At 39.9% G+C, this 24,691-nt stretch overlaps 2 protein-coding genes across 9 annotated transcripts in view; both read right to left on the bottom strand.

Annotated features, from left to right (window-relative positions):
- The window catches only part of LOC120022066 (nuclear transcription factor Y subunit gamma-like), a 57,105-nt gene extending 49,581 nt beyond the window's left edge, over positions 1-7,524 (bottom strand). For all 6 annotated transcript variants that reach the window (XM_038965860.1, XM_038965866.1, XM_038965868.1 and 3 more), the window contains exon 1: positions 7,423-7,524. In XM_038965860.1, coding sequence (XP_038821788.1) covers position 7,423 — 1 coding nt within the window. In that variant the 5' untranslated portion in view covers positions 7,424-7,524. The remainder of the gene's footprint in view (positions 1-7,422) is intronic.
- Positions 7,525-12,818: 5,294 nt separating this feature from the next.
- Positions 12,819-24,561, bottom strand: si:ch211-13c6.2 (uncharacterized protein LOC100000125 homolog). 3 transcript variants are annotated; one of them, XM_038966085.1, is made up of 13 exons: positions 24,239-24,561; positions 24,040-24,108; positions 21,518-21,542; positions 17,369-17,455; positions 17,052-17,197; positions 16,790-16,909; positions 16,429-16,474; positions 15,057-16,254; positions 14,886-14,931; positions 14,282-14,359; positions 14,012-14,125; positions 13,603-13,843; positions 12,819-13,472 (listed from the first exon to the last, which is right to left on the bottom strand). In XM_038966085.1, the coding sequence occupies exons 1-13, from the start codon at positions 24,296-24,298 to the stop codon at positions 13,222-13,224; spliced, it is 2,481 nt and encodes an 826-aa protein (XP_038822013.1). In that variant the 5' UTR covers positions 24,299-24,561; the 3' UTR covers positions 12,819-13,221. The 3 variants fall into 3 exon arrangements, with proteins under 3 accessions (XP_038822013.1, XP_038822014.1, XP_038822015.1); XM_038966086.1 differs by lacking the exon at positions 21,518-21,542 and having other exon boundaries at positions 24,239-24,256; XM_038966087.1 differs by lacking the exons at positions 17,369-17,455; positions 21,518-21,542; positions 24,239-24,561.
- Between the last annotated feature and the right edge of the window lie 130 nt (positions 24,562-24,691).

Here is a 24,691-nt window from a genome sequence, read left to right as displayed (position 1 = left end):
GTGAACATATCGGAATCGGCTGATATTAGCTAAAAATGTCAACATTGGTATCGGCCGATGTCTAGTTTAACGTCGATGTGCAAAACTGATGTCAAAGCTGACGTGCATACCTATATAACGTAGGTACATGCCGTAATGACGGCACATAAAATTTGGCGCTACACGTGCAACACAGCATACATAACCTAGCCCACAATGTCTGCTGTGTGGATCAACAGTCAACAAATCGAGCAGTCATTTGAAAGAGTAAGAAAATTTCACCAAGACAACTCAAAGGCAAAATCCATTAAAGCCAAGATAATGGAATTCATTGCCCTTGACAATAAACCGTTCTCTGTCGAGGGCGATGTTGGCTTTCGCCGACTGGTCGAGCACCGGTACACACTACCAAGTGCGCTATTTTTCAGATGTTGCCCTACCAGAGTTACACAGTAATAGCATCACTGCTATTAGCTTCACGACATACATACTATGGAAAGCCGTTTGGGTCTTTGCGTGTCAAAAAAGATACAGCAACACTGTCAAAGCTGTACAAAAAAAGTCTGCAACCAAGCAAACACCGGCCACAAACGATGCGTTTACAATACCATGTCGGTAATAAAGCATCATTTGTTCGACTGTAACTTCTGGGGTAGCTAGCTTTAGCTTGGTACCTAGCTAGCACCAATACAACCAGCCTGAAAACAATGACCAGTAGAAACTGCAGTCATTTTCATTATTCTTAGCAATGATTTAGGAATCCTTGTGAGTAAGTATTAGCTAGGTTGCCATTTGTTGTTCGCCTATTGAAATTGAACTTCAGTTCATGAAAATAAATAGCTAGCCAGCAACTTAACCCTGTTGCCCAAAGCTAACATTATAAGCAGCCAGCTAGCTTCATCTGGCTAGTGAGGCACGACCGGACTTGGTTGTGTTGTGAAGTTAGCCACAATAAGGATTAGGCACAATAGTGGAATTTGCGGTTTGCCTTCAAAATAAAGGTGTCATTGACAGTGATGCAAATTAATTAAAAAAATGTATGACCAGCACTGTAGGTGCACGAGACAACTTTACCAGCATCTTAGCATATGTATCGATGAATCGTTGTGACATGAAATACAAGCAATAGTGTAATAACTACGTAAAAAATGTATGAACGCGTTAAATTATTGTGTGATGTGCAGTCATATTCAGGCCCGGATTGGTCAACAAGCTTATTTGACACGTCAAACAGCGTTATCTACTGGTCTTGTTTTCTTTTTTGACACGTAAAGACACAAACGGCGTACCATAGCAAAGACCCAAACGGCATTCCATAGAAATCCTGGTTGAGAATGAAACAACTGAACAAATGAACAATGAAACAGCACAGCAAGTAAGTGAAATAAATAGGTTTTGATGATGTTTTACTTGTAATGGGGACATATGTAAATGCCAACAAAATACCTTTTTGGTCAGTGTGGTGTGTGGGTGTGTGTGTGTGTAACCTTTATTTAACTAGGCAAGTCAGTTAAGAACAAATTCTTATTTACAATGACGGCCTACCCCAGCCAAACCTGGACTACGCTGGGCCAATTGTGCGCCGGCCCTATGGGACTCCCAATCACGGCCGGATGTGACAGAGCCTGGATTCGAACCAGGGACTGTAGTGACACCTCCTACACTGAGATGCAGTGCCTTAGACCGCTGTGTCCGTGTTAACTATTTAACTGTACTAGAATGCTTAAAAGGCAGCAAAAAATGTTTTATATCGGTTATCGGTATCAGGTTTTTTGGGCAAGGAAAATATTGGATATTGGTATCGGCCAAAAATGTTATATCGGTGCATCACAAGTACATACCCCAACCAGAAGCCATGGATTACAGGCAACATCCTCACTGAGCTAAAGGCTAGAGCTGCCGCTTTCAAGGAGCGGGACTCTAATCCAGAAGTTTATAAGAAATCCCGCTATGCCCTCCGATGAACCATCAAACAGGCAAAGCATCAATACAGGACTAAGATCGAATCGTACTACACCGGCTCTGGCGCTCGTAGGATGTGGCAGGGCTTGCAAACCATTCTCTGATAAGAGTCAGTGCACACAAAAATGTGGTTCACAATAACTGGCAGTCAGCACGCGGAAATGTAAACAATGAATATGATGCATATTTCGGTTAAATGGCCATTAGCAAAATGTAAAGAAAAATGTCTGGTGGAATTTCAGTGAGTTCTGTCGAGTGTGACTTCTTGTGCATAGCTAGCTACAGATTGGTTATATCACATTATCTGGTGTACAAAGATTTAATGGAAGTTAAAGGTTATGTACTGTTTGGTGTAGCACAGAGAATTTCCGACCAACCTTAACTTGGTGATACTGTCTTTGTTCACTAAATTTAAAAAAAGGTAATTGTCCAGATGCAAGTGGTTTGATTGAATTTAGAAAATGCTTCGTTATTAAAATAAAATGTTGCTCCATAAAGTAATCCAACAATGTGTACTCCGCCATCTTGTCAATTTCAAAACTTCTCTCTTCGGTATAATGGCATTCGCAACAATTATATGTGCATTCCACCACCTACTGTAGAGGTGGATAATAATTATCCGAAAAGGGAAAAAAATGCAGGGTAAATTTGTATTTATGTTTTAATATAAATTCCATACAAACTATCAATAATGAAATGTTCAACTAAATCAGCCTGCTTTTCTGTTTTAATCAGTTCCCTACACAGGCTCAGAAGGATCCTGTGATGGAGGGACATTTCCTGGCGACAGTAGTCCTTGCAGTGCTTCTGCCGTTAAGTCTTGGAGGCCCAAAAACTTGTCCAGCTTCTTGAACTTGTGCAGTACAATTAATAAATGTGGCAATAAATGCTGCAAAATCCACCTTCACAATAAGTTTATCCAGATCACTTGATTGACGTATAACATTTGCAACTTGTTGTGGCGCATCCACCGCCATATCTTCTTCAGAACTGTGGCCTCTTGCCCCTTCAACTCTCTTCACCGCCTCCACATAGGAGATTTGCTGTACAGCCCTGATCCTTGACACCTCAACCGCTTTCACCCTAACTGGGCACTCAGGGAATTCAGAAATATGATCCCCACCACAGTTGCAACATTTTACATTCACAGAATCTTCCATAACATATTCCTTTCGTCTGCAAACACTTGACACATGGCCCAACTTTTTAAATTTCTTGCATTGAATCAAGGTTTGCACAAATGCTCTTACGGCATATTTTATACAGTACATTTGGAAAGTATTCAGACCTCTTGACTTTTTCCACATTTTGTTACGTTACAGCCTTGTTCTAAAATGTATTAAATAGTTTTTTTCTCTCAATCTACACACATTACCCCATAATGACAAAGCAAAACAGGTTTTTAAAAATGCTCATCAAACATCAATAATACAGATAAACTTTTCTCCTTTTTCCCCATTCTCCATACGGGTCAAGCCACGTACATTAACTACTCTTGGAATTTTGGGTCTAAGATATTGTTTATCTATGTCCAACGGGATGCCAGAGATGACACTTTTTACCGGTACCCTACTCCGAAAATCAATGCTGTCAACTTCATGCGTCGATAAGCCACAATTCACGCTCCTTTTGCTCTTTAGATACACACGATATCAACACCATACCACTCCTTTGTTGCTTTGATCGCATCCACTTTTCCCAACTCCTTTTTAACCATCCTCTTGATTTCAAAAGGGTTTCCAAAATAAACACCTTTATCCAAAAACGTATTCCAACAAGAAACGATTCAGACTCATTTTCCACAACAATCTTTGCCCTTTTTGTTCCATTCTTGGGACTTCACTGTTGTCCATTTTCAACTTCAAAATGACAGTTCTGCTTCCACCATCTCCGTTTCAAATCTTCTCTTATTGATTGGTCCACCCCTAAGTGCAGCATGTCACGATGACACTCACCTGTCTCGATTAATGAGAGAAGATTTAAAGAAAACAAAATGTTGGCATACACATTGTTGGATTACATCCTGGAGCAAAAAAATATATTTTTTTCTAAATTCAAAATGAACCACCTACAACTGGACACGGATATTTTAGAAGATACATGTTTGGCCAAATCGAGAATGAAGATAGTATCGCCAAGTTAAGGTTGGTCAAAAATTCTCTGAGCTACACCAAACAGTACCTATCCTGTAACTCCCAGTAATGGATACCAAAAAGCTTTGGTTATATCACATTATCTGGTGTAACAATCTGTAGCTAACTAGTTAGTAGTTTTTTCAATCCAACAGCATGCAACACTGAAGATAAACATTTAGCTACCTAGCTAACATTCGACAACAAAAATGATTAGGCAGATGTTACAGCTATAGAGATCCTATTCAATTACTAGAGGGCTATTAGTCCAAGGGCCACCCACCAAAAAAAGGCTTCAGAAAAGGAATTCAGTGACCCAGGAAACAAAACTGCAACGTTTCTACATCATTACATAGATAATGTTATGAATATGAACCCTGTGGTTCAAAACTTTCAAAAGTTGCACATTAATTAAATATTATAAATCAAAAGGTACAATTTCGTAATCAGAGCGCTTTTGAGTAATCTCCCCTAGCAACATTATGAGGTTGACATGTTACACCTTGGTTTCAATTGTTACACATGTTCAGTTGTCCATGTTTGCAGAAAGCAACATATGTACCGGACTGGAGGAATCCCAAAATCGATTTTTCTCAGATGCCAGAACAACCCTTTATGTAGCTGTCGGGACCTTGAATGTTTTGAGAACTGAGTTAGCTAGCAAACATGGTTCTGTCTTGAGGTTGACTATCAGGAAAACGCAATGAGGGCCCTTGTAGGCGAAATACAGCTGCCAAAATGTCTTATATTAACTGAGAAACCACTGTACATGGTTAAAACATATTTCCTTTGTTCTGGATCAGTAAAGGACCGGTAACATGTGTTGCTTGAGTTTACGCAAGGACGAACACCGAAACTCACAAAGAGTTCTGTGTGCCAGAGTGGAACAAAATTAACCAAAGTGAAACATAGCAACGTCCGACCGTTGTTAAGGAAATTACCCAAGATTGATGCTAAAAATCTTAACTTTTATACAAAAATGTAATGTGCAACTAAGTTTTGAACCACACAATGTTCATATTCATAACATTATCTAGGCTACATAATGTTGTTGAAATTTCGCAGTTTTGTTTCCTGGGTCACGGAACAACATTTTTGGTGGGTGGGCCTTGGACTATATGTCATAAATCAGGGGTGTCAAATTAATTCCATGACGGGGCTAGTGTCTGCTGGTTTGTACTTTCAATGAATACCTAGACAACTAGATGAGGGGAGTTCCTAACTAATCAGTGACCTTAATTCATCAATCAAGTACAAGGGAGGAGCGAAAACCCGCAGACACTTTGCCCTCTGTGGACTGAGTTTGATACGTGTCATAAACCCTCAAATATCCAGAAAAAGGTGAAAATGATAGCCATATTGGTCATGGAGAAATCCAAACCAGTCTAATTGGATAGAATGGCAGTAGAGCAGGCAGTAGAGCAACCCTGTTCCTGGAGTGCTACCCTCATGTAGGTTTTCGCTCCAACCCCAGTTGTTTCTAACCTGATTCATTTCATCAACCAGCTAATTATTAAAATCAGGTGTGCTAGATTAGGATTGGAGTAAAAAAAAAAAACCTACAGGACAGTAGCTCTCCAGGATCTTGGAGAACCCTGCAGTAGAGGCATAATCATGATTTTATGTATTCAGGAAAATAAAAGGCATGTGATATCGGAAAATATTTAATAGAATTGTCACCCTAAAATATTATCATAAACACAGTTTATACAGGTTTTATATAAATTGTCAGTATAAATAGCCTCATATGTAAACAGACCATACATGTCCAAATGTTTCTTGGAAAGCTGTGAGTGTTATGATACAATATCAGTATTTGTTGCATTTACAACTTGCTTAAGTCCTATTATCAACTGATTTTTTTCCAGTTTGTGGTTGTGGATTTGAATTTATTATGGATCCCCATTAGCTGCTGCCTACTCTTCCTGTGGTCCAAAAAAATTAAGGCAGTTACACAATTTTAAAAACATTACAATACATTCATAACAGATTTCACAACACACCAAGTGTGCCCTCAGGCCCCTACTCCACTACCACATATCCACAACACAAAATCCATGTATGTGTGTTTGTGTATGTTATCATGTGTGTGTATGTTATCATGTGTGTGTATGCACCTATGTTTTTGTTTATTCAATCCCCTGTTCCATAAGGTGTATTTTAGTTTTTTTGCATCGTTTTAATAAAATGTGCCATATTGGCAGTTAACTTGTAAAATTGTCTGGCTAGCTAACAAACATACATTCTTCAAATTCATTATTTTAAACAATATCTTATAACAACATTGGCAAACCAACTCCCTGACCAAAATGGCTGACCTATCCCGTCTTAAGGTTCATGTACATTCTAGTATTCTAATTATATGGTTCCAGCTACCTGGATGAAAAGGCTAGCTTAATCAGCGAACGTTTAGCTTCGCTGGCCCATAGTTCTTAATACGGTGTGATAATCAAATCAAATTTATTTATATATCCCTTCGTACATCAGCTGATATCTCAAAGTGCTGTACAGAAACCCAGCCTAAAACCCCAAACAGCAAGCAATGCAGGTGTAGAAGCATAATGTATTGTTACCTAGCCAAACGTAGACATATTGATAGTTCATTGTTCTCCAACCCTGTTCCTGGAGAGCTAACGTTAAACTCCTGTAGGTTTTCAACACAACCAGTTATAACTAACCTGATTCAATTACTCAGCCAAATAAGTGTTAGAATCAGGTGCGTTAGGGTTGCAGCGAAAACCTACAGGAACGTAACTCTCCAGAAACAGGGTTAGAGAGCCCTGGCTCGGGTAGTTGTTTAAGCTAGTTTACTTATGTGTTCGATGGTAAACCCAACCCAGTCAATGAAAACGATGATACACATTGGCCCATGTGTTAGAGCTAATTCTCCACTGAACAACAGGTACTGCTGATCAATGGAAAGTTTGCTAAACTGGGGTAAAGCTCTCTAACCAATAAAGACTACGTTAGAATCTGTCCTTCAGACCAATCAAACCTCGGACTAGATTCCACCAATCAAGGTTTCTATGGGTTCAGTTAGTTGTGAAACTGACGCCATTAGGGATCTACCAAAAATCGCCAGTCGTACGAGGCAGAATTTAGACAAGAGCCAACATGGCGGCCTCAGTGCGGCAGTTTCTTGGCCGCCTCGGTTCCTTTCAGCTGGCCACCAATAAGCGGCTCAGAGAGCGGGGAGGGAAATGGCGCCTATGTTCATCTTCCAAAACAATCGTCTATTGGACAAGAACAGCAATTGAAAATGCGCAAAGTCATAGGCCCAATTCCATAGCGACACAGTATGGTTTCACATATAGACATTAACCATGTATATAATCTGATTTTTACTCACTTTGTTTTACGGGTTAGCACAAGTGAAGTTCAGCTCACCGTATTATTTATTTTATTTCAGTAGCAACGGGAAACAAGATGGCTGCCAAGTACATCTGCTCTAACCGGAAACTGTGCAACGTTGGTGCGCTGACGTCAAGAACTTCAAATTCTGAGCCTTGGAGCCTCAAACTACGTTAATTTTCAGTGCAGTTATAGATTTTCTTTTGTAGTTTCTCTTTTCAAGTGCAAAAAAGTAACTAGTGTTTCTTTCCCCCTCTTCAATCCATTTTGCTCTTGACCTTACAAAGGCGCCTTTTGCCAGATCCGTGTAAGTCTGTTCTAATTCTAGTTGTAAAGACCTGAACACAGACTCCTCTTCTTCAGATAGATTATCTTTCTTTAGAAAACTGTCAAGCTTGCTCATCATCTCCTTTTCTCTATGGTTCTTTAATTGCATCAGCTCTTTGGCGCGTTTAATGGCTACAACTCTGACTTTATATTTGAAAAATTCCCATCTACTTCCATGACCCAAGTCTTTTCTTGCAAAAATATCTTTAGCTAATGATTTGATGTTTTCAATGAGATCAGTATCTTTAAGAAGTGTAAGTGTAAGAAGTCCAATACCCTCGAGTGCCTTTTGATTTTTTAGTAGCTTGTAAATTCAGGGAAATCAAGTGATGATCAGAAAAGGGAGCCAACTGATGATCTACATCTATAACAAATTGTAACAAAAAAGGGGAAGTTAGGAATAAATCTATTCTAGATTTACGTGACATAGTTTTGTTGGTCCAGGTATAACCCTTAGCATCCGGATTGAAATAACGCCAGGCATCCTCAACACAGAGATCCTTGCATAATGAAGTAATAATGTTACTATTTTGAGGGTTTTGACTCGTTCTAGGAGGAAAACGATCAACAGATGCATCAGGTGTTTCATTAAAATCCCCTGAAATAATTAGAAAAGCCTCTGAGTATTTGATGTTTAAATCCTGTACTTTCCTGGTAAATTGGGTAAAAAGGATCTTATTAGGAGCATGTGATGATGTTTTATGCAAAGATCCCATTACAATATCATCATTTGTCAATTCCTTTTATGAAAACCTTTACAGCTCTCAATTTCAGGAAGATGGTTGTGAAAGCTACATTTGCCACATTCAGAATTGTGTCCCTGTAATTGAGGATGATTTCCACTCAGTTTGCGATTCACCTGTGTCAATTGGAGAAATTAGAGAGGCTCTGAATTCAATGAAAAAAGGGAAATCACCTGGCCCTGATGGCCTGTCAGTTGAATTCTATAGACAGTTTTGGGAGTTGCTAGAAGACCCGATTTTCAATATGTTTCAAGATTGCATTAAAAATGGGGAAATGGTCTCCACTATGAAACAGGGCCTTATTTCATTGATTCCGAAGCCTGATAAAGACCCTTCTCTCATTGACAATTGGAGACCAATTACTTTATTAAATGTTGATTACAAATTGATTGCTCTGGTTTATGCCAAAAGATTAAAGAAAGGAATAGATACCATTATAAATGAGACTCAAACAGGATTTATGAAGGGCCGTCACATAAGCTCTAACATTCGTTTAGTCTTGGACCTTATAGATTATTCAGATGCAATTGACTCAGATGCGGTTGTCCTATTTCTGGACTTCTGTAAAGCCTTTGACACAATTGAACATTAATTTCTCTTTAGGTCTCTTAAACTTTTTGGATTTGGTGAACATTTTATTAAAGTAATTCGCATGTTTTACAAAGATATAAATAGTTCTGTGCTACTAAACCTTAATACTTCCAAAAGATTTAGTATCAACAGAAGTATACGACAGGGATGCCCAATTTCGCCATTTTTATTCATTTTGGTTGTGGAACTTCTATCTCTAGATATTCTGAATGATGCAAATCTGCATGGCTTAACCATTTTTAACAAAGAAATCAAAATTTCCCAACTGGCTGATGATACTACTCTTTTCTTAAGAGACAAAGACCAGGTCGCACATGCCCTTAATGCTATAACGGCATTTTCTATTGCATCAGGATTAATGCTGAATGTTTCTAAATGTGAAATCTTATGTTTATTTGACTCTGATGATAAAGAAATTGAAAATATTCCTGTAAAGGACTGTGTTAAATATTTAGGAATACATCTGTCAAAAAACCACTTAGTCAGACAACATTTGAATTTCTATCCTAAAATTAAGAGAACTAAAAATATATTTAATAATTGGCTACAAAGAGATCTTTCTATACTTGGGAGAGTACTTCTGTCCAAGGCAGAGGGACTGTCTCGTTTTGTGTACCCCTCATTATCGTTATGTGTAAATCCAGCTACTTGTAAAGAGATCAATAAGACCTTTCTTGACTTCATCTGGAAAAATAAGTCTCACAAACTAAAAAAATCTGTCCTTTCTAACAAAAGAGCTGAAGGCGGTCTAGAAGTGTTGGATTTTGTTGACATAAATAACACTTTCAAGATAAACTGTCTGAAAAAATGTTTGCTCGATACTGACTCAATATGGTATTTCCTTCCAAATAATGTGTTTAATAAATTGGGAGGTCTTCGATTTTTACTGAAATGTAATTATATTCCTGAAAGATTACCTGCTAAATTGGCTAGGTTTCACCAACAAGCTTTAATGGCCTGGAAAATATGTTTCCTGCACAATTTTTCCCCTCATAAAGCTATTTTGTGGAATAATTCAGACATTACTGTAAGGAATAAGTCATTGTTCTACCCCAGCTGGCATGAGAGGAATATTGACTTTGTTCTAGATATTTTCAACAACAAGGGTAATATTCTCACATATGAACAATTTATAACAATGAAAGAATTTCCAATACCTTTCAGAGAGTTTATTTCTGTGATCAAAGCCGTTCCCAGTGGTTTAACTACACTTATGAAAAGTCATCTTAATTTTGGGAATGATAACAAAGTTTATCCAGAACTCAGATTGGAAGGCGTGGGCTTACTTGAGAAATCTTGTTGTAATAAATAAATAAGACAAATTCTTCATTCACAAAACCAACTTACACCAAGAGGAAAGTTTTTCTGGAACATGCTTATTCCTGACATTGTCTGGAAAAATGCATGGTTAAGGCCTTACAAATACTGTATACCAAACAAAGTTAAGGAAGTGCACTTCAAAAGTTTACATAAGATATATCCATGTAACTCTATGATTTCCAAATTTGTGGCTATTGATGATATCTGCGTTTTCTGTGAAAAAGAAGGTGAGAATCTGTCTCACTTGTTCTTTGAATGTAAATTTGTGTCAGCATTTTGGGAAAAACTTGCAAAGTACTTATTTACCATTATGAACACTGCCTATAATTTTAACATAAAATATATAATATGTTACTATTGCAATGATAACAAAACCACTGAAATGATTGTTCATTTTTTTATTCTTGTTGCCAAATACTTTATACACAAACAAAAATTCCAAATTCTATACCAAAATTACCAATTTTTCTGATTGAATTTAATTATCTTATTAAAACACTAACCCTAGTGAATAACAACAAGAATAACACCTTCATGAATCATTATAATAAGATATTTTCAGAGTGAATATAATTGCACTTAAATTGTTTATTTTTTGTATTTTATTTTTATATTTTTTGTATGTTTGAGCATTGTTAAAACATGTGTTTGGTTTGCTAGACATGTTTGATGTAGCAATGTAAGTTGATTTTTGTATTATGAATAAAATACTCTTTTTTTTTTTAAAGAAAAAAAAAAGAAAAGAAAAAAAGAGCCTCAAACTACAAAATGCTTCACATAATTATTTTACAAACCCAGGAAGTCAAAGGGTGTGCAATGGTGTGTGAATACTTTAGGGACCTGCTGGGTGCTGGCCATAAATCTATGGTGCTGTTCCACCCCCTTTCCATAAGAGATTCTCTGCATCAAACATGCAGAGAAACGTGTATGTGCCACGGAAAGACCAAGTAAAACAGCTTATTCTACCACATCACTTATAGAACAATAACCTACATTTGAAAACCAAATACTCTGTGTTCCCATTCTATCCCAATGTCCATATTTTTCTAATCCTTGTATGGAAAACTACACTGAACAAAAACATAAAACGCAACAATTTCAAAGCTTTTACTTAGTTATTGTTCATATAAGGAAATCGGTCAATTGAAATAAATAAATTGGGCCCAAATCTATAGATTTCACATGACTGGGAATACAGATATGATTCTGTTGGTCACAGAAATGCATCTGTTGGTCCTCATGCAGCACGACAGATCTCATTCACATAGAGTTGATCAGGCTGTTGATTCTGGCCTTGGAACGTTGTCCCACTTCTCTTCAATGGCTGTACAATGTTGCTGGATATTTGCAGGAACTGGAACATGCTGTCGTACACATTGATCCAGAGCATCCCAAACATGCTCAATGGGTGACATGTCTGGTGAGTATGCAGGCCATGGAAGAACTGGCACATTTTCACCTTCCAGGGATTGTGTACAGATCCTTGAGACATGGGGCAATGCATTATCATGTGGAAACATGCAGTGATGGCAGTGGATGAATGGCACCACAATGGGCCACAGGATTTCGTCACTTATCTCTATGTATTCAAATTGCCTTTGATAAAATACCATTGTGTTCATTGTCTGTAGCTTATGCCTGCCCATACCATAACCACACAGCCACCATGGGGCACTCTATTCACAACGTTGACATCAGCAAACCGATTGCCCACACAACGCCATACTCGCTGTCTGCCAAGTAGAGTTGAAACCGGTATTCATCTGTGAAGAGCACACTTCTCCAGTGTGCCAGTGGCCATCGAAGGTGAGCTTTTGACCACTGAAGTTGGTTACATCGCCGAACTGCAGTCAGGTCAAAACCCTTGTGAGGACGATAAACACGCAGATGAGCTTCCCTGAGACAGTTTGCGCAAAAATTATTTGGTTGTGCAAACCCAGTTTCATCAGCTGTCCAGGTGGCTGATCTCAGACAATCCCACAGGTGAAGAAGCTGGATGTGGAGGTCCTGGGCTGCCGTGGTTACACATGGTCTGTGGTTGTAGGGACGGTTGGATGTTCTGACAAATTCTCTAAAACGATGTTGGAGGCAGTGTCTGGTAGAGAAATTAACATTAAATTCTCCGACAACAGCTCTGGTGGACATTCCTGCAATCAGCATGCCAATCGCATGCTCCCTCAAAACTTGAGATATCTGTGGCATTGTGTTGTGTGACAAAACTGTACATTTTAGTGACCTTTTGACCCCAGCACAAGGTGCACCTGTGTAATGATCATGCTGTTTAATCAGCTTCTTGATGTGCCACACCTGTCAGGTGGATAGATTATCTTGGAAAAGGAGAAATGCTCACTAACAGGGATGTAAAATTATTTGTGCACAAAATGAGAACCTTTTGGTGCGTATGGAACATTTCTAGGATATTTTATTTCAGCTCATAAAACATGGGACCAACACTTTACATGTTGCGTTTATATTTTTGTTTAGTGTAATATTTCTTTAACCATCTTATTTGAATCAGTACTCATTTGTGGTCACAAATGTTTTATTGTCAGTTACAATGCAGTGTTAAGTGAATAGAAGTTATTCAAAAGAAATTAATTTGTTTTCAACAACATGTCTACACCATTCAAAGCAATTTTTTTATTACTAATGTCAAATAATTGCTACAAAACCTTTAACCCTTAAAACTAGCCATCAAGATGAACAATTAAAGCAAATAAAAGTGTAGAAACATTTCAAAAGCAAAATTCCAACAGAAATACATTTGAGCTCAGATCAATACAAATATTTTTGCACATGGTGGTTCTACTGTAAAATCACTTTTTCCTTGCCACAAGCTCCAGGAGAGTGGAGGTGATTTTGTCTAGGCTGGTGGACTGAGGGACACCCATCCTGTACCCCCGCTCCCAGTGTATTGGGGGTGTAGGATTGAATGGATTGTGAAGATCCCCTGCAGGTGGGTAATCATGAGGGTACATCGGCCCCTGACACCTCTCGTGGGGGTATGCCATTGGCTCCTCTGGACGAGCATGAGATTGTGGGTACATCTCAACATGCCCAAAGACCTCTGAAAGAAGGATGATGTAGATGTGGAATTATTTAAAAATAATAATAATAAAGTCCCACAAACAGATAAACAAAATGACTGCAATGAACTTCTGCAATTTTGTTGCGAGAAACATGCACACATAATTTACCTTCATATTGAGCTCTCCTCTCCATTCTCATGTCTGTGTCTCTGTAAGGGTCCTGTAGGGTCTCTGGATTGTAGCGCTCCTGTGAGCGTTCCTTTGAGTGTCTGGGAGGATGGCCTTCGTAATGTCTTTCCTCTTGCACTTCTCTGTAGTTTCCTTCATAGCCATCTCTGGGATATTCCAGGTGATCCTTGCTCATGTGATTATATTCTTTGGAAATGACTGTTGGATGTAGGCTTTCGTACTACAGTTGAAATGAGGGAAGGACCATCTTACTTACATAAACCAACTTTTTTAAAGTTTCAGAGAAGAGGAAATGTTTGCATTCTCACGTCAGCCTATATCCATTCATCGTCAACTGACATCCGTAAAGCAACGGCGCAACATGCTGCGCAACACAATGAATACCTACCGCAGGCATTACCGCTGTCTTCTCATATTTTTTGTCTTGGAACTCTTTCAGAAGGTTACACAGCTTGTCCTTCAGGAAGTTGGCCTCTTCCACATTCTCAACCTGTATGTTATTCTAGAGGGAAAGCAAGTACATTAAAGAACATGGTCAGTTAAATAATAAAGTTTCTCTTCCCAAAAGTCGTCAACTAAAGGCTATGGCTATGACAGTTGTCTTTGTGCAAAAGGTATGGCATTTTGATTGGTGTTACTCCTCTTATTAGGATCTTACCAGTACATCCAAAACATTCCCAGTGTCTGGAGTTTCCTCTACCATCGGTCTGGATCCTGCTACTCCTTGATAAGCACCCTAAACAATTAGAATAAGGTACTCAATATCACAGTAAGACATTACATAGACCATTAACAAACTTTAGCAATTGTCAGTTGCGGCAGGTAGCCTAGTGGTTAAGAGCGTTGGGCCACTAACAAAGGTTGCTGGTTCAAATCCCGAGCCGACTAGGCAAAATCTGTCGACGTGCCCTTGAGCAAGGCACTTAACCCCATTGCTCCTGTAGGTCACTCTGGATAGGAGTGTCTGCTGAATTACTAAAATGTAAAACATTTAAAAATGTCAGTTGCGCTTAGAAGAGGGCTCCCGAGTGGCGCAGCGGTCTAAGGCACTGCATCGGTGCTTGAAGCGTCCCTACCAACACCCTGGTTAGATTCCAGGCTGTATCACAACTGGCCGTGATTGGGAGTCCCATAGGGCGGCGCACAATTGGCCCAGTGTCGTCCGGGTTTGGCCGGTGTAGGCCGTCCTTGTAAAGAAGAATTTGTTCTTAACTGACTTGCCTAGTTAAATAAAGGTTTAATTAAAAACATTGTCTATATACCTGTGGCTTGGCAAAAGGTTCTGACCTTCTATTGTCATCAGCTTGCCTGGAGGGAAAAAGATTTTGTAAGAATCATTAGCGTAATAGTAACCAAAACACCTTTCACCTCAGGATGTAATGATGGAGAAGTTTAACACGTGGTGATATGTAAGTGTGAATAAGTACACTAACTTCAACACGCCCCGATCCTGTTCTGAGGCATCGGAGAACCTGCTCTTTCTCTTCCGTTTCCCGGGGCTCTTGTGGTCATCTGTGGCTCCTTCCAGGAAGCGCCGGAAAGGTTCGGGGATATCTGTTCTCACACCCCTCGTGCCTGGTGGTCCCATCCCTCGCTCTGTCTCTGGATGCTGCGGACCCCTCCCCTCCTGACGAATGGCCTTGACAAGGTCAAACAAATGATCCCTGCTGCCTTGACCCCCCGTCTCCATTGGTTTCTCCATTTGATTTGGGAACCTCAAGTCTTCGTCAGCAGCTCCTTGCCCTTCTGGCCCCTTGGGGTAGCCACGGCCATTTGGATCCCTATCGAGAGATCGCATATGAGGGTTGCCTTCTGGATAGGCTGGCCCATGTTGTTCCTCAGGGTACGCCCTGCGTTGCGCCTCCTCAAGGTATCCGCTTCTACGGGGATCCTCGGAGTAAGGGTCTTCATGAACAGATGGTCCGTGGGCTGCCCTTCCATGGGCATGTTCAAAGCAGAGAGGAGCTTTGTCAGGATAGGCACGTTCAGGAGGAAATTCCTGCGGATAGGCCGGAACATGAGGATAGCTCCTCCCATGTGGTGATTCATCTTCTCGAAAGGCCCGCTCCTTAGAAGCTTCAGCAGCATGAAATGTTCTACGGAGAACCTCATCAGAATAGAACTGTTTGAGAGGATCATTCGCCGGGTAGACACTCCTGCGTGGAGGTTCTTCATGGTATGCTTGGCGATGAGCGATTTCCTCTTGGTGGCCTGGCCTTCTAACACCCTCCAAGAACTCTCGTCTACGCATGTCCTCCAAATAATCCTGACCATGGATTTGTTCTTCAAGGTAGTGATCCCTTCTACGAAGATCATCCTCCATAAACTCCCGTCTACGAAGGTCATCTTCATGATAGCCTGCTCTACGAAGCTCGTCTTCCTCAAAACTACGCAGACTGGGGTCTCCTCCCCTCAGGTAGACCTCTCGCACTGCCCCGGACAATAAGTAAGGATTGTCTTCATGGAATGGAGGTCTATATAGATCATCTTCAGGACGGCCTCCTCTGTGGTGGTACTCCCCGTCTGGGAAATCCATCCTCCCTGGATGCAGGTTTCCTTCCCGCCTCGTGTCTGATGGATGAGAAAGTGTTGGTTTTGGCTGATTCTTGGCCTCTCTTTCTTTCGGGGGAACTGAAAAAGGGAAAATAACATTGTCAACGTTTTCTGTTTGATATTGGACAAGTTGAGACTAAACACTATTAGTTCAATGACTCATGGTTGGCAAATGTTTAGTTTAGATTTTTTTTGTATTTATTTCTGATTTAACTAATAGACGTGTCAAAAAAAATTCTGAAAAGATCTTACCGCTAGAACTGTTCAATTTGTCCACCTTTCGTTTTTTCCTCAAGATCTAAAATAAAAACCAAAGATTAGGATTAGAAGATTTCAAATAGAACACAAATAACACTTGTATGTAGACTGGTATGTAGACCTACAGTGGCAGGTAGCCTAGTCGCTAAGATCGTTGGCCAGTAACCAAAAGGTTGCTGGTTCAAATCCCCGAGCTGACTAAGTAAAAACAATCTGTTGATGTTCACTTAACCCTAATTGCTCCTGTAAGTCGCACTGGATAAGATCGTCTGCAAAATGACTAAAATATAAATACAAACGCTTGTCAATAAGCAGGTACCTTACCAAGGGGAATCCTATAGTCATCATGACTTACCTTTGGACTTCCTTGACCATTCTGTCTTTCCACAATCTCCGCTATGGCTCGTAAAGCCTTCCCTGATTGATCCAGGACATTGGTACTGTCCCATGTCGCCAAGTCTTTCCTTTTCAAATCCTAGAAAAAAGTACATCAAGCATCACTATATTTAAGATCCTGACCATCATGATCCTTGCTTAGCTTTAATAAAACGTCCAGCAAGAAAGGGGATCATGCATGAGACGCATATCCATGTTATGCCAGTAAATCACCTCCTTACCAGGTAATTCTGTCGATGTCTGCGACCAATTAAATGATTGACCATGTTGGGTAAGGATGCCTCCAGATCGCATAATCTGCAGATGTATCTGGGACCAGGCTGACGGTCATAGGAGACTGGCTCCACCTCCTCCAGAAGACTCAAACCTGACATGAAGAAATGAGACGCACAGGTCAGAAAGGGACACTTTAAACCGACAACTCTCTCTTAACCACTTTTGACCCAGTTCACTTCTACAAGTATATGCTCTTTGGGCACCAACTTGGAAGTTATAATTTTGTGTTGAATTAGACATGGTTTTAAAATACAGTAGTTACCGATGATTGGCTCATCAAGTTTCAGGTATTTGAGGTATTGTTTGATATCCGTGAAATTTGGTAACTCATGATCCCTGGTAGCCCGTCCTGTGAGACCCACAACATCAGAAGTTAGAGATCAATGCCACAATCAATGATATGGTCTTTAGATGACAAATAGTGCTTGAACAGACTACAGCTGTAAAAACTTAAATCTTAGCACTGGAAAAGTCAATAATTCACATACATACAGTGGGGTCCGGAATTATTGACACCCTTGATAAACCCTAGCAAAAATGACTCAAATAAATATACTGATCTATATTGTATGCAACAAAAAGGGAAATTATATTATGCTAATACAATTGCTCAGATAAAGATTACTTGAAATAATACAATCATTTTCTTTCAAAAGTAGGGGTCAAAATCGATATTCCTGTTTTCAATACTTTTTCTAAAATGTTTAATGAGTTGTAGAACACATTGGGAGGGATCTTAGACCATTCCTTTATACAGAATCCTTCCAGGTCCTTCATCTGCGTGTATGAACTGCTCTCTCTCCAGTTCAACCAACTGCATTCAAGTGCTTGTTTTCACAAATGGTTAAAATTCATGGATAACCTGGCCATCATCATCCATGCGTGATATACGTTACGGATACATACTGAGATGGATTGGTCTGCTGAAAGGAAATGGTTCGAGTCCTTCAGATATTCCCCTCAGACTGCGAGTCACTACCAAGAGACTGGCGTTTTCAAGTGTTTCTTGCGGCGTTCCTTCACCAAAATCAGCCATAGAAATTGCAATGACCCCACAGCGCAGAAATCCCATTTCTGACAACTGCAGCAAAACCTGAAGTAGCTGTGTGTCCAATGGGGAATGAACTGCAAGCCTAATAGAATTGAGTCTCTTCAAAGAGATTGAAGCATGCTTACCAGGGACAGGATTGCGCAATGTTCGTCTAATATCTCAGCCAATTTTATTTTTTGCACACTGACCTGTGAGAATAGCAGACACAGCTCAACAGATCCACTGTTAAGTCTTGCGTCTTACGGTCAGTGCAATGTAGAACTCTTGAAGTGTCCATTAGGACATTCGATTGCAGGAAAATAGAAGGCAGTCGAGGAATAGCGATGCAAATCACCATAGCGGTGACCATTCATGTGTACGGCCCCCTTGCTGTTAACTCTAGTTCATACGATATATACAGTTTAAGCTTTTTAACATTGTTCACAAATAAAAGGAAAATACTTCTGCGCCAAAGGCCAGCCGAAACAGTTATAAGGTAAGGTAACATTCAAGTGTGCATACCGATAGCTACAAGAGTGAGCACAATGCAAAGAGTCCCGTTTTTCTTTAGCAAGTGTGTGAAGGCTGTGGGACCACATGACTGCGGCCTCAGAAAAGGTGCTTTTCACTCGGAAACACATCACCCAAAGTGTGGATGTTTTCAGTCCTCAGTGCTCGGGGTGGGAGAATGGGACAACGCATAGAACTCGATTAGCCACTTGCACTAAGCAAGGGACTTTGCTAAATCACATGTCTGGTTAAGGGCTGTGTGATTGCTGGCAGGCCAGTTGTGGGCCAAAGCCTTCACTGCATTCGCAATTAGGAGTTCCCCATATAGAGAGGCCTTTAAAAAAAGTGATTGAGGGGCTTTCCAATTCCATTGCCAGGTCCTCCTCTTAAAAGCATAGAGAACAATGTCCTTTGGATGTTTATTTTCCTCTGTTCAGCTAGCATCTTCCAGTACATAGAGAACAGGAGAACCACATACTTACTTAGACTCAAATCCCAGTTCACAGATTTGGATCCAATTGATTGGTGTGAAATTTTATTCCACATACAGACACATTTACTTTAGTCTTAATGGTTTCAGGTGGTAGACTGCAGACATACTATGGTTTAATGACCTGTTGAAATCCACCGGTGAGCATGGACTTATTCCATTCTTATTTCAGCAAGAGCCAGCTAGATTGGTTTGACAAAAACAGCTATTTTTTGCAGTAACCAACAATAAAGTTCTGTTTCTCTCATACCAATGAGTGGACATCACACGAAATGGGAAGAGCATTTTGTACATAATCAGGTGCAGATATACAGTACTAGTCAAAAGTTGACACACCTACTCATTCAAGGGTTTTTTCACTATTTTCTACATTGTAGAAAATAGTGAAGACATCAAAACTATGAAATAACATTTGGAATCATGTAGTAACCAAAGCATTTAAACAAATCTATTTGAGATTCTTCGAGGTAGCCATCCTTTGATGACAGCTTTGCACACTCTTGGCATTCTCTCAACCAGCTTCACCTGGAATGCTTTTCCAACAATCTTGAAGGAGTTCACACATATGCTGAGCACTGTAGGCTGCTTTTCCTTCACTCTGCGGTCCGACTCATCCCAAACCATCTCAATTGGGTTGAGGTCGAGTGATTGTGGAGACCAGGTCATCTGATGCAGCACTCCATCACTCTCCTTCTTGGTCAAATAGCCCTTACACAGCCTGGAGGTGTGTTGGGTCATTGTCCTGTTGAAAAACAAATGATAGTCCCACTAAGCGCAAACCACATGGGATGGCGTATCACTTCAGAATGCTGTGGTAGCCATGCTGGTTGAGTGTGCCTTGAATTTGAAATAAATCACAGACAGTGTCACCAGCAAAGCACCCCCACACCATCTCCATGCTTCACAGTGGGAACCACACATGCAGAGATCATCCGTTCACCTACTCTGCGTCTCACAAAGACACAGCGGTTGGAACCAAAAAACAGATTTCCACCGGTCTAATGTCCATTGCTTGTATTTCTTGGCCCAAGCAAGTCTCTTCTTCTTATTGCTGTCCTTTAGTATTGGTTCCTTTGCAGCAATTCGACCATGAAGGCCTGATTCACGCAGTCTCCTCTGAACAGTTGATGTTGAGATGTGTTTCTTACTTACCAAACCTACCTTGTCACAACACAACTGATTGGCTCAAATGCATTGAAACAGGAAAGAAATTCCACAAATTACCAAGGCACACCTGTTAATTTTTGGGCCTAGTGGTTAGAGCGTTGGACTAGTAACCGAAAGGTTGCAAGATCGAATCCACGAGCTGACAAGGTACAGAATCTGTTGTTCTGCCCCTGAACAAGGCAGTTAACTCACTGTTCCTAGGCTGTCATTGTAAAATAAGAATTTGTTCTTCACTGACTTGCCTAGTTAAATAAAGGTAAAATAAATTTAAAAAAATTGAAATGCATACCAGTTGACTACCTCATGAAGCTGGTTGAGTGTGTGCAAAGGCCATCAAGGCTATTTGAAGAATCTCAAATATAAAATACATTTTGATTTGGTTAACACTTTTTTGGTTACTCCATGATTTCATAGTTGATGTCTTCGCTATTATTTGATCATGTAAAAATAAAAATAAAACCTGCAAAGAGTAGGTGTGTCCAAACTTTTCACTGGTACTGTATGTTCACAGAAACTGCTACCATGTGAAGCTATGGTACTGCTCTCTCTCTCTCTGAAGGTAGAGTCAATAATGCAAAGCAAACAGCAATATAGGACTGATTTCCCCAACAACTAAAAGCATGGTTAGTGCTATCCAGGATTCTTGGAACATCCCTACCCTAGAGCTGGGACGATAAACCCGAAAATGTTCGACATCGATCATCGCAAGCATTTTGCTGACATCGTTCATTACGATAAGTAGCTTATACAAGAGAAATGTGAAGTTTGAAAAGAAAGTTTACTAATATGTGTGATTGTTAATGGGACAATTGATGGCTGCAGCCATCAAACTAGTAGTAGTTTATAGGATAATAAATAAACCGGTGGACATTAATGTTACATTTATTGTTCCATTTATATGAGCAGATACTCTGAGCACATGGTCTTGCATCACACATCTGATCTGAGGTGCTGCATGGTGCTCATCGTGGCAGCTTCATATCGCAGTCTCAGTTTAATTGAATTTTACTCAACAAAAATGACTATGTACCAACCCTTCCATACAACCTCTCTGCAACGTGCACTAACGCTATTGGCACATAGCGTAGTGAGCCTGTTTGAAACTCTGAACTTCCTTAACCTCTGCCAGAAGGAAGGGGCAGCAACAAGACACTTACAGAGGTCCAAGCTCATCATCGACAATCAGTGAGTGAAGGGAAGATGAAATTACTTACCAGTAGAAACCAGGTGGTCCTCTTTCTGTCAGGAATGAAGGGAGACGCAACCGAGAAAAACAGGTTCAGTTAAGTCAATCAGCAATGGATCAGCAGGTAACTGGTTGGTGTAACCAGAAACCTTGCTATCAGAACTACAGATAAAGATGGGGTTAGGACCCGGGACGGAATCACATGCACACCATACACATATAATAGGAAGCCACACCTAAAGCTCGAGGTGCACTGATGGGCCATTTGGGAGTGATACTATACATCCCAATCTTGACTCTGACCTGGACCTTACCTGCCCCTCTTAATTTAGTACCTATACTTCCGTTGTTTGGGTTTGACACAAACTTAGCAACTGGGTGTCTTCATTTGATTTGAAAGCTTAAAAATATTGAGTACATTATTGGAATTTGGCCATTTGCTCTGTCCATCCTCTTATGATCACTAGCTCATTGTAATGCGAAATTGTGGTTTGAAAACTATGAAATATCCCCAAGAGGCATACAACGACTGAAGGCGGAATGTGGTTACTATAATTTCTAGCGTCAGAAAAATTCCAGTGGATGACACTCAGCATGCTTCAGAGGTGAATAAGATCCATGATACTGTGGTGACAAAGTCCTGTAGGTAAGTTAAGAGCGAATCATGAATTTGTACACTAAACCAGAGCGTGCAGATCTGGTGTATATAAAAAAAGAATGAACAATATTCCAATTGAGACTAGTGAATAGCGTTGTACAGAGTTCACTTGTCTCACTTAACAGGAGCGAACGGTACTTCTTAGAAAAAATCTTGAAATAATCAGTTATAAAGGACATTTTTGTTTTCGATATTAATCACGAAGAGACCCAAGCAGGAAGACAAGACATAGGTGTCCCTTCCTCGAGATGATCTGCTTTTGAGGGCAAAAAGATCAGTCTTTGGAGCAGCAGTGAAGTTGAAGCGGAAAGTCAAGTTGTTCCATTAGAATGAAACATGGGGATTGAAGAACCAAACCTAGCATGACGACAAAAGTAGTCTCAACTTTGCATGGGAAAAGTAAAGGGATTCATTTGATCCTTTAAAGACAAGCCTAGACATAGTCCTCTGTAGCTCAATTGGTAGAGCCTGGCGCTTGCAATGCCAGGATAGAGGGTTCGGTTCCTGGGACCACCCATATGTAAAAAATGTATGCAAGCATGACTAAGTTGCTTGCGTCTGCCAAATGACATATAACATTAGACCATTTTTCCTTCTGCCAAATGACATATTATAATATTAGACCATTTTCCCTTCTTCCAACTCTCTCTACAGTCCAATATTCCCACAAGTTGTCATGCCGATTCAAACCCAGCGATATCCATCAGTATTTTACAGCACCTAGACAGGGGACATCTCCAAGCGTCATGAATACGGCACAGGGTAAAAATGGAAATCGGTAAGTTCCAAAGTCAACACCTTTCCAAGAAGAATATGACCACCATTTTGCCTCTCGTGGTTTCTGTTCAACCATGACGCAACATGAAAAAGTATATTGTTGGCACACTCCCATCTTAAGGTTGTTACTGGGAGCAAGAGGAATCAAGAGATAGCAGAATTAAACTGAAACAGTTCCAGTGTGCACATATTTGTTACACATCAAGAGGTTTTAGATACTTCCTGGTGATTTGTTCGTTCATTCTTGTTTGCGTGGTGCCATTTTCATCAAGAATATTCACTAAAACAAGAGTTTTATGGAAAATACTGTACCATAAATCAGGTGCACCAGAAGGTGGTGGTACACCAAAGGTGAAAGCAAAGATGAACTTTATTTAAGTCCATACCTTGCTGGTTATTTGTACAAGCAGTATGAAGCCATCTGGAAAGAGGAAAAATACCATACGAGAACACAAGTGAACAATAGCTGCTTTCTGGAAGCTCTTGAAGAACACAAAACACAGTACCTTCATTCTGGAAAGAAGAGGTTAATAACAGAGGACTGTGTAATTCCATGGTAAAGGAATCATGCTGAGACTTATTTTTAAATTGTATACCAAACAAATACCATTGATTTCTATGGTTTGTTAAACTTTGAACTCTATGGATTCACAAGGACTACTTAACAATTTCCACAGAAAATTTGACAAAAAAACACATTTACAGGAAGAACTGTGCGGATAACAGAATATAACTGAGGGAGATTTTACCGTAACCCGGCAAAAAAAATAATCCAGTATTTTGTTTTACTGTGTAAATTGTTCAAGTAGTCAGTATGCATAGAGTTGTATGGTTTGTTAAACTTTGAAATCAATGGTTGTGTTGGCATACATTTTTAAAGTGAAAAAATAAATAAATCACAAGTCTGTAATTCCATCACCATGGAATTGCCCCATTCAGCACATCCTCCTGCTTGAAATTGATAACTATTTTTAAACTTACCGTTGTGATTGATTTTGTGAACAGGAATTTTACTCATGATTTGTCTTGACCTTATTACTCTAGTAGCTAGAAGATGGTAACAGATCGTTGTGACTTGAGTAGTTAAAATATTTGACTGCAACTTTGCTTCTTACCCTCATGTGTAGTACTGTAGTCCGGTGGATCTTATACAGGGTTTCACCCCTTATGGATCTGGTACAGATCTGAAAAATAGAAGATTCTTCATGATGTGGTGGTGGGGGAAAAAAAGGCTAGCCTAGTAACGTCGTTAGCTTATTACAAACATAATTTTGTTTAGCTTATTGTGCCTAGGCTACATTCAACGTTACTTACATCACAATCAATGTAGTCCTCGACATTAGAATCCTCGTATGTCGTTTCTAAACCTTCCATTGTTGCCCCGGAAATTTGAAATGTAGCCACTTACCTAGCTAGCTGAACCGAGCTAAAGATACCCTGTAGCTAATGGATAAACCACTCTGTTGTTAGTAAACGAACGTTAGCTGATGGGTGACTAACCAGCTAATGCTAATTTGGCGAAAACAAGCTTAAAAGACAACCGTATTTCACACAGTATAAACAAGACCGTTTTTGCAAACTAGCATTATTCTTCGATCAAATAAAAGCGAAAAATGGCTTGCTGGCTTTTAGAAACCCACTTCCTGTTTAATCTGGTTGACCAACATAATTCCCCATGTTGCTGATCTAAATGCTATACCGCCACCTGCTGGACTGGTGCTCATATCGCTTTACAATGTGACATTGACAGTACTGTATTTTTAGAGG

The sequence above is a fragment of the Salvelinus namaycush genome, chromosome 27 (assembly GCF_016432855.1).
Source record: "Salvelinus namaycush isolate Seneca chromosome 27, SaNama_1.0, whole genome shotgun sequence".
In the NCBI taxonomy this organism is placed as follows: domain Eukaryota; kingdom Metazoa; phylum Chordata; class Actinopteri; order Salmoniformes; family Salmonidae; genus Salvelinus; species Salvelinus namaycush.
The sequence above is the reverse complement of the archived record's forward strand: the minus strand, read 5'-3'. Positions and strand labels throughout refer to the sequence as shown.

Bases quoted from the DNA above. Each gene is read 5' to 3' on its own strand.
- si:ch211-13c6.2 (XM_038966085.1), bottom strand. From the start codon at position 24,298: ATGGAAGGTTTAGAAACGACATACGAGGATTCTAATGTCGAGGACTAC. The intron at 14,126-14,281 runs GTAAGATCCTAA...CTTTCCCTCTAG, and splicing joins GGAATGTTTTGGATGTACTG to AATAACATACAGGTTGAGAA. The intron at 13,844-14,011 runs GTAGGTATTCAT...TTTCAACTGTAG, and splicing joins AGACAGCGGTAATGCCTGCG to TACGAAAGCCTACATCCAAC.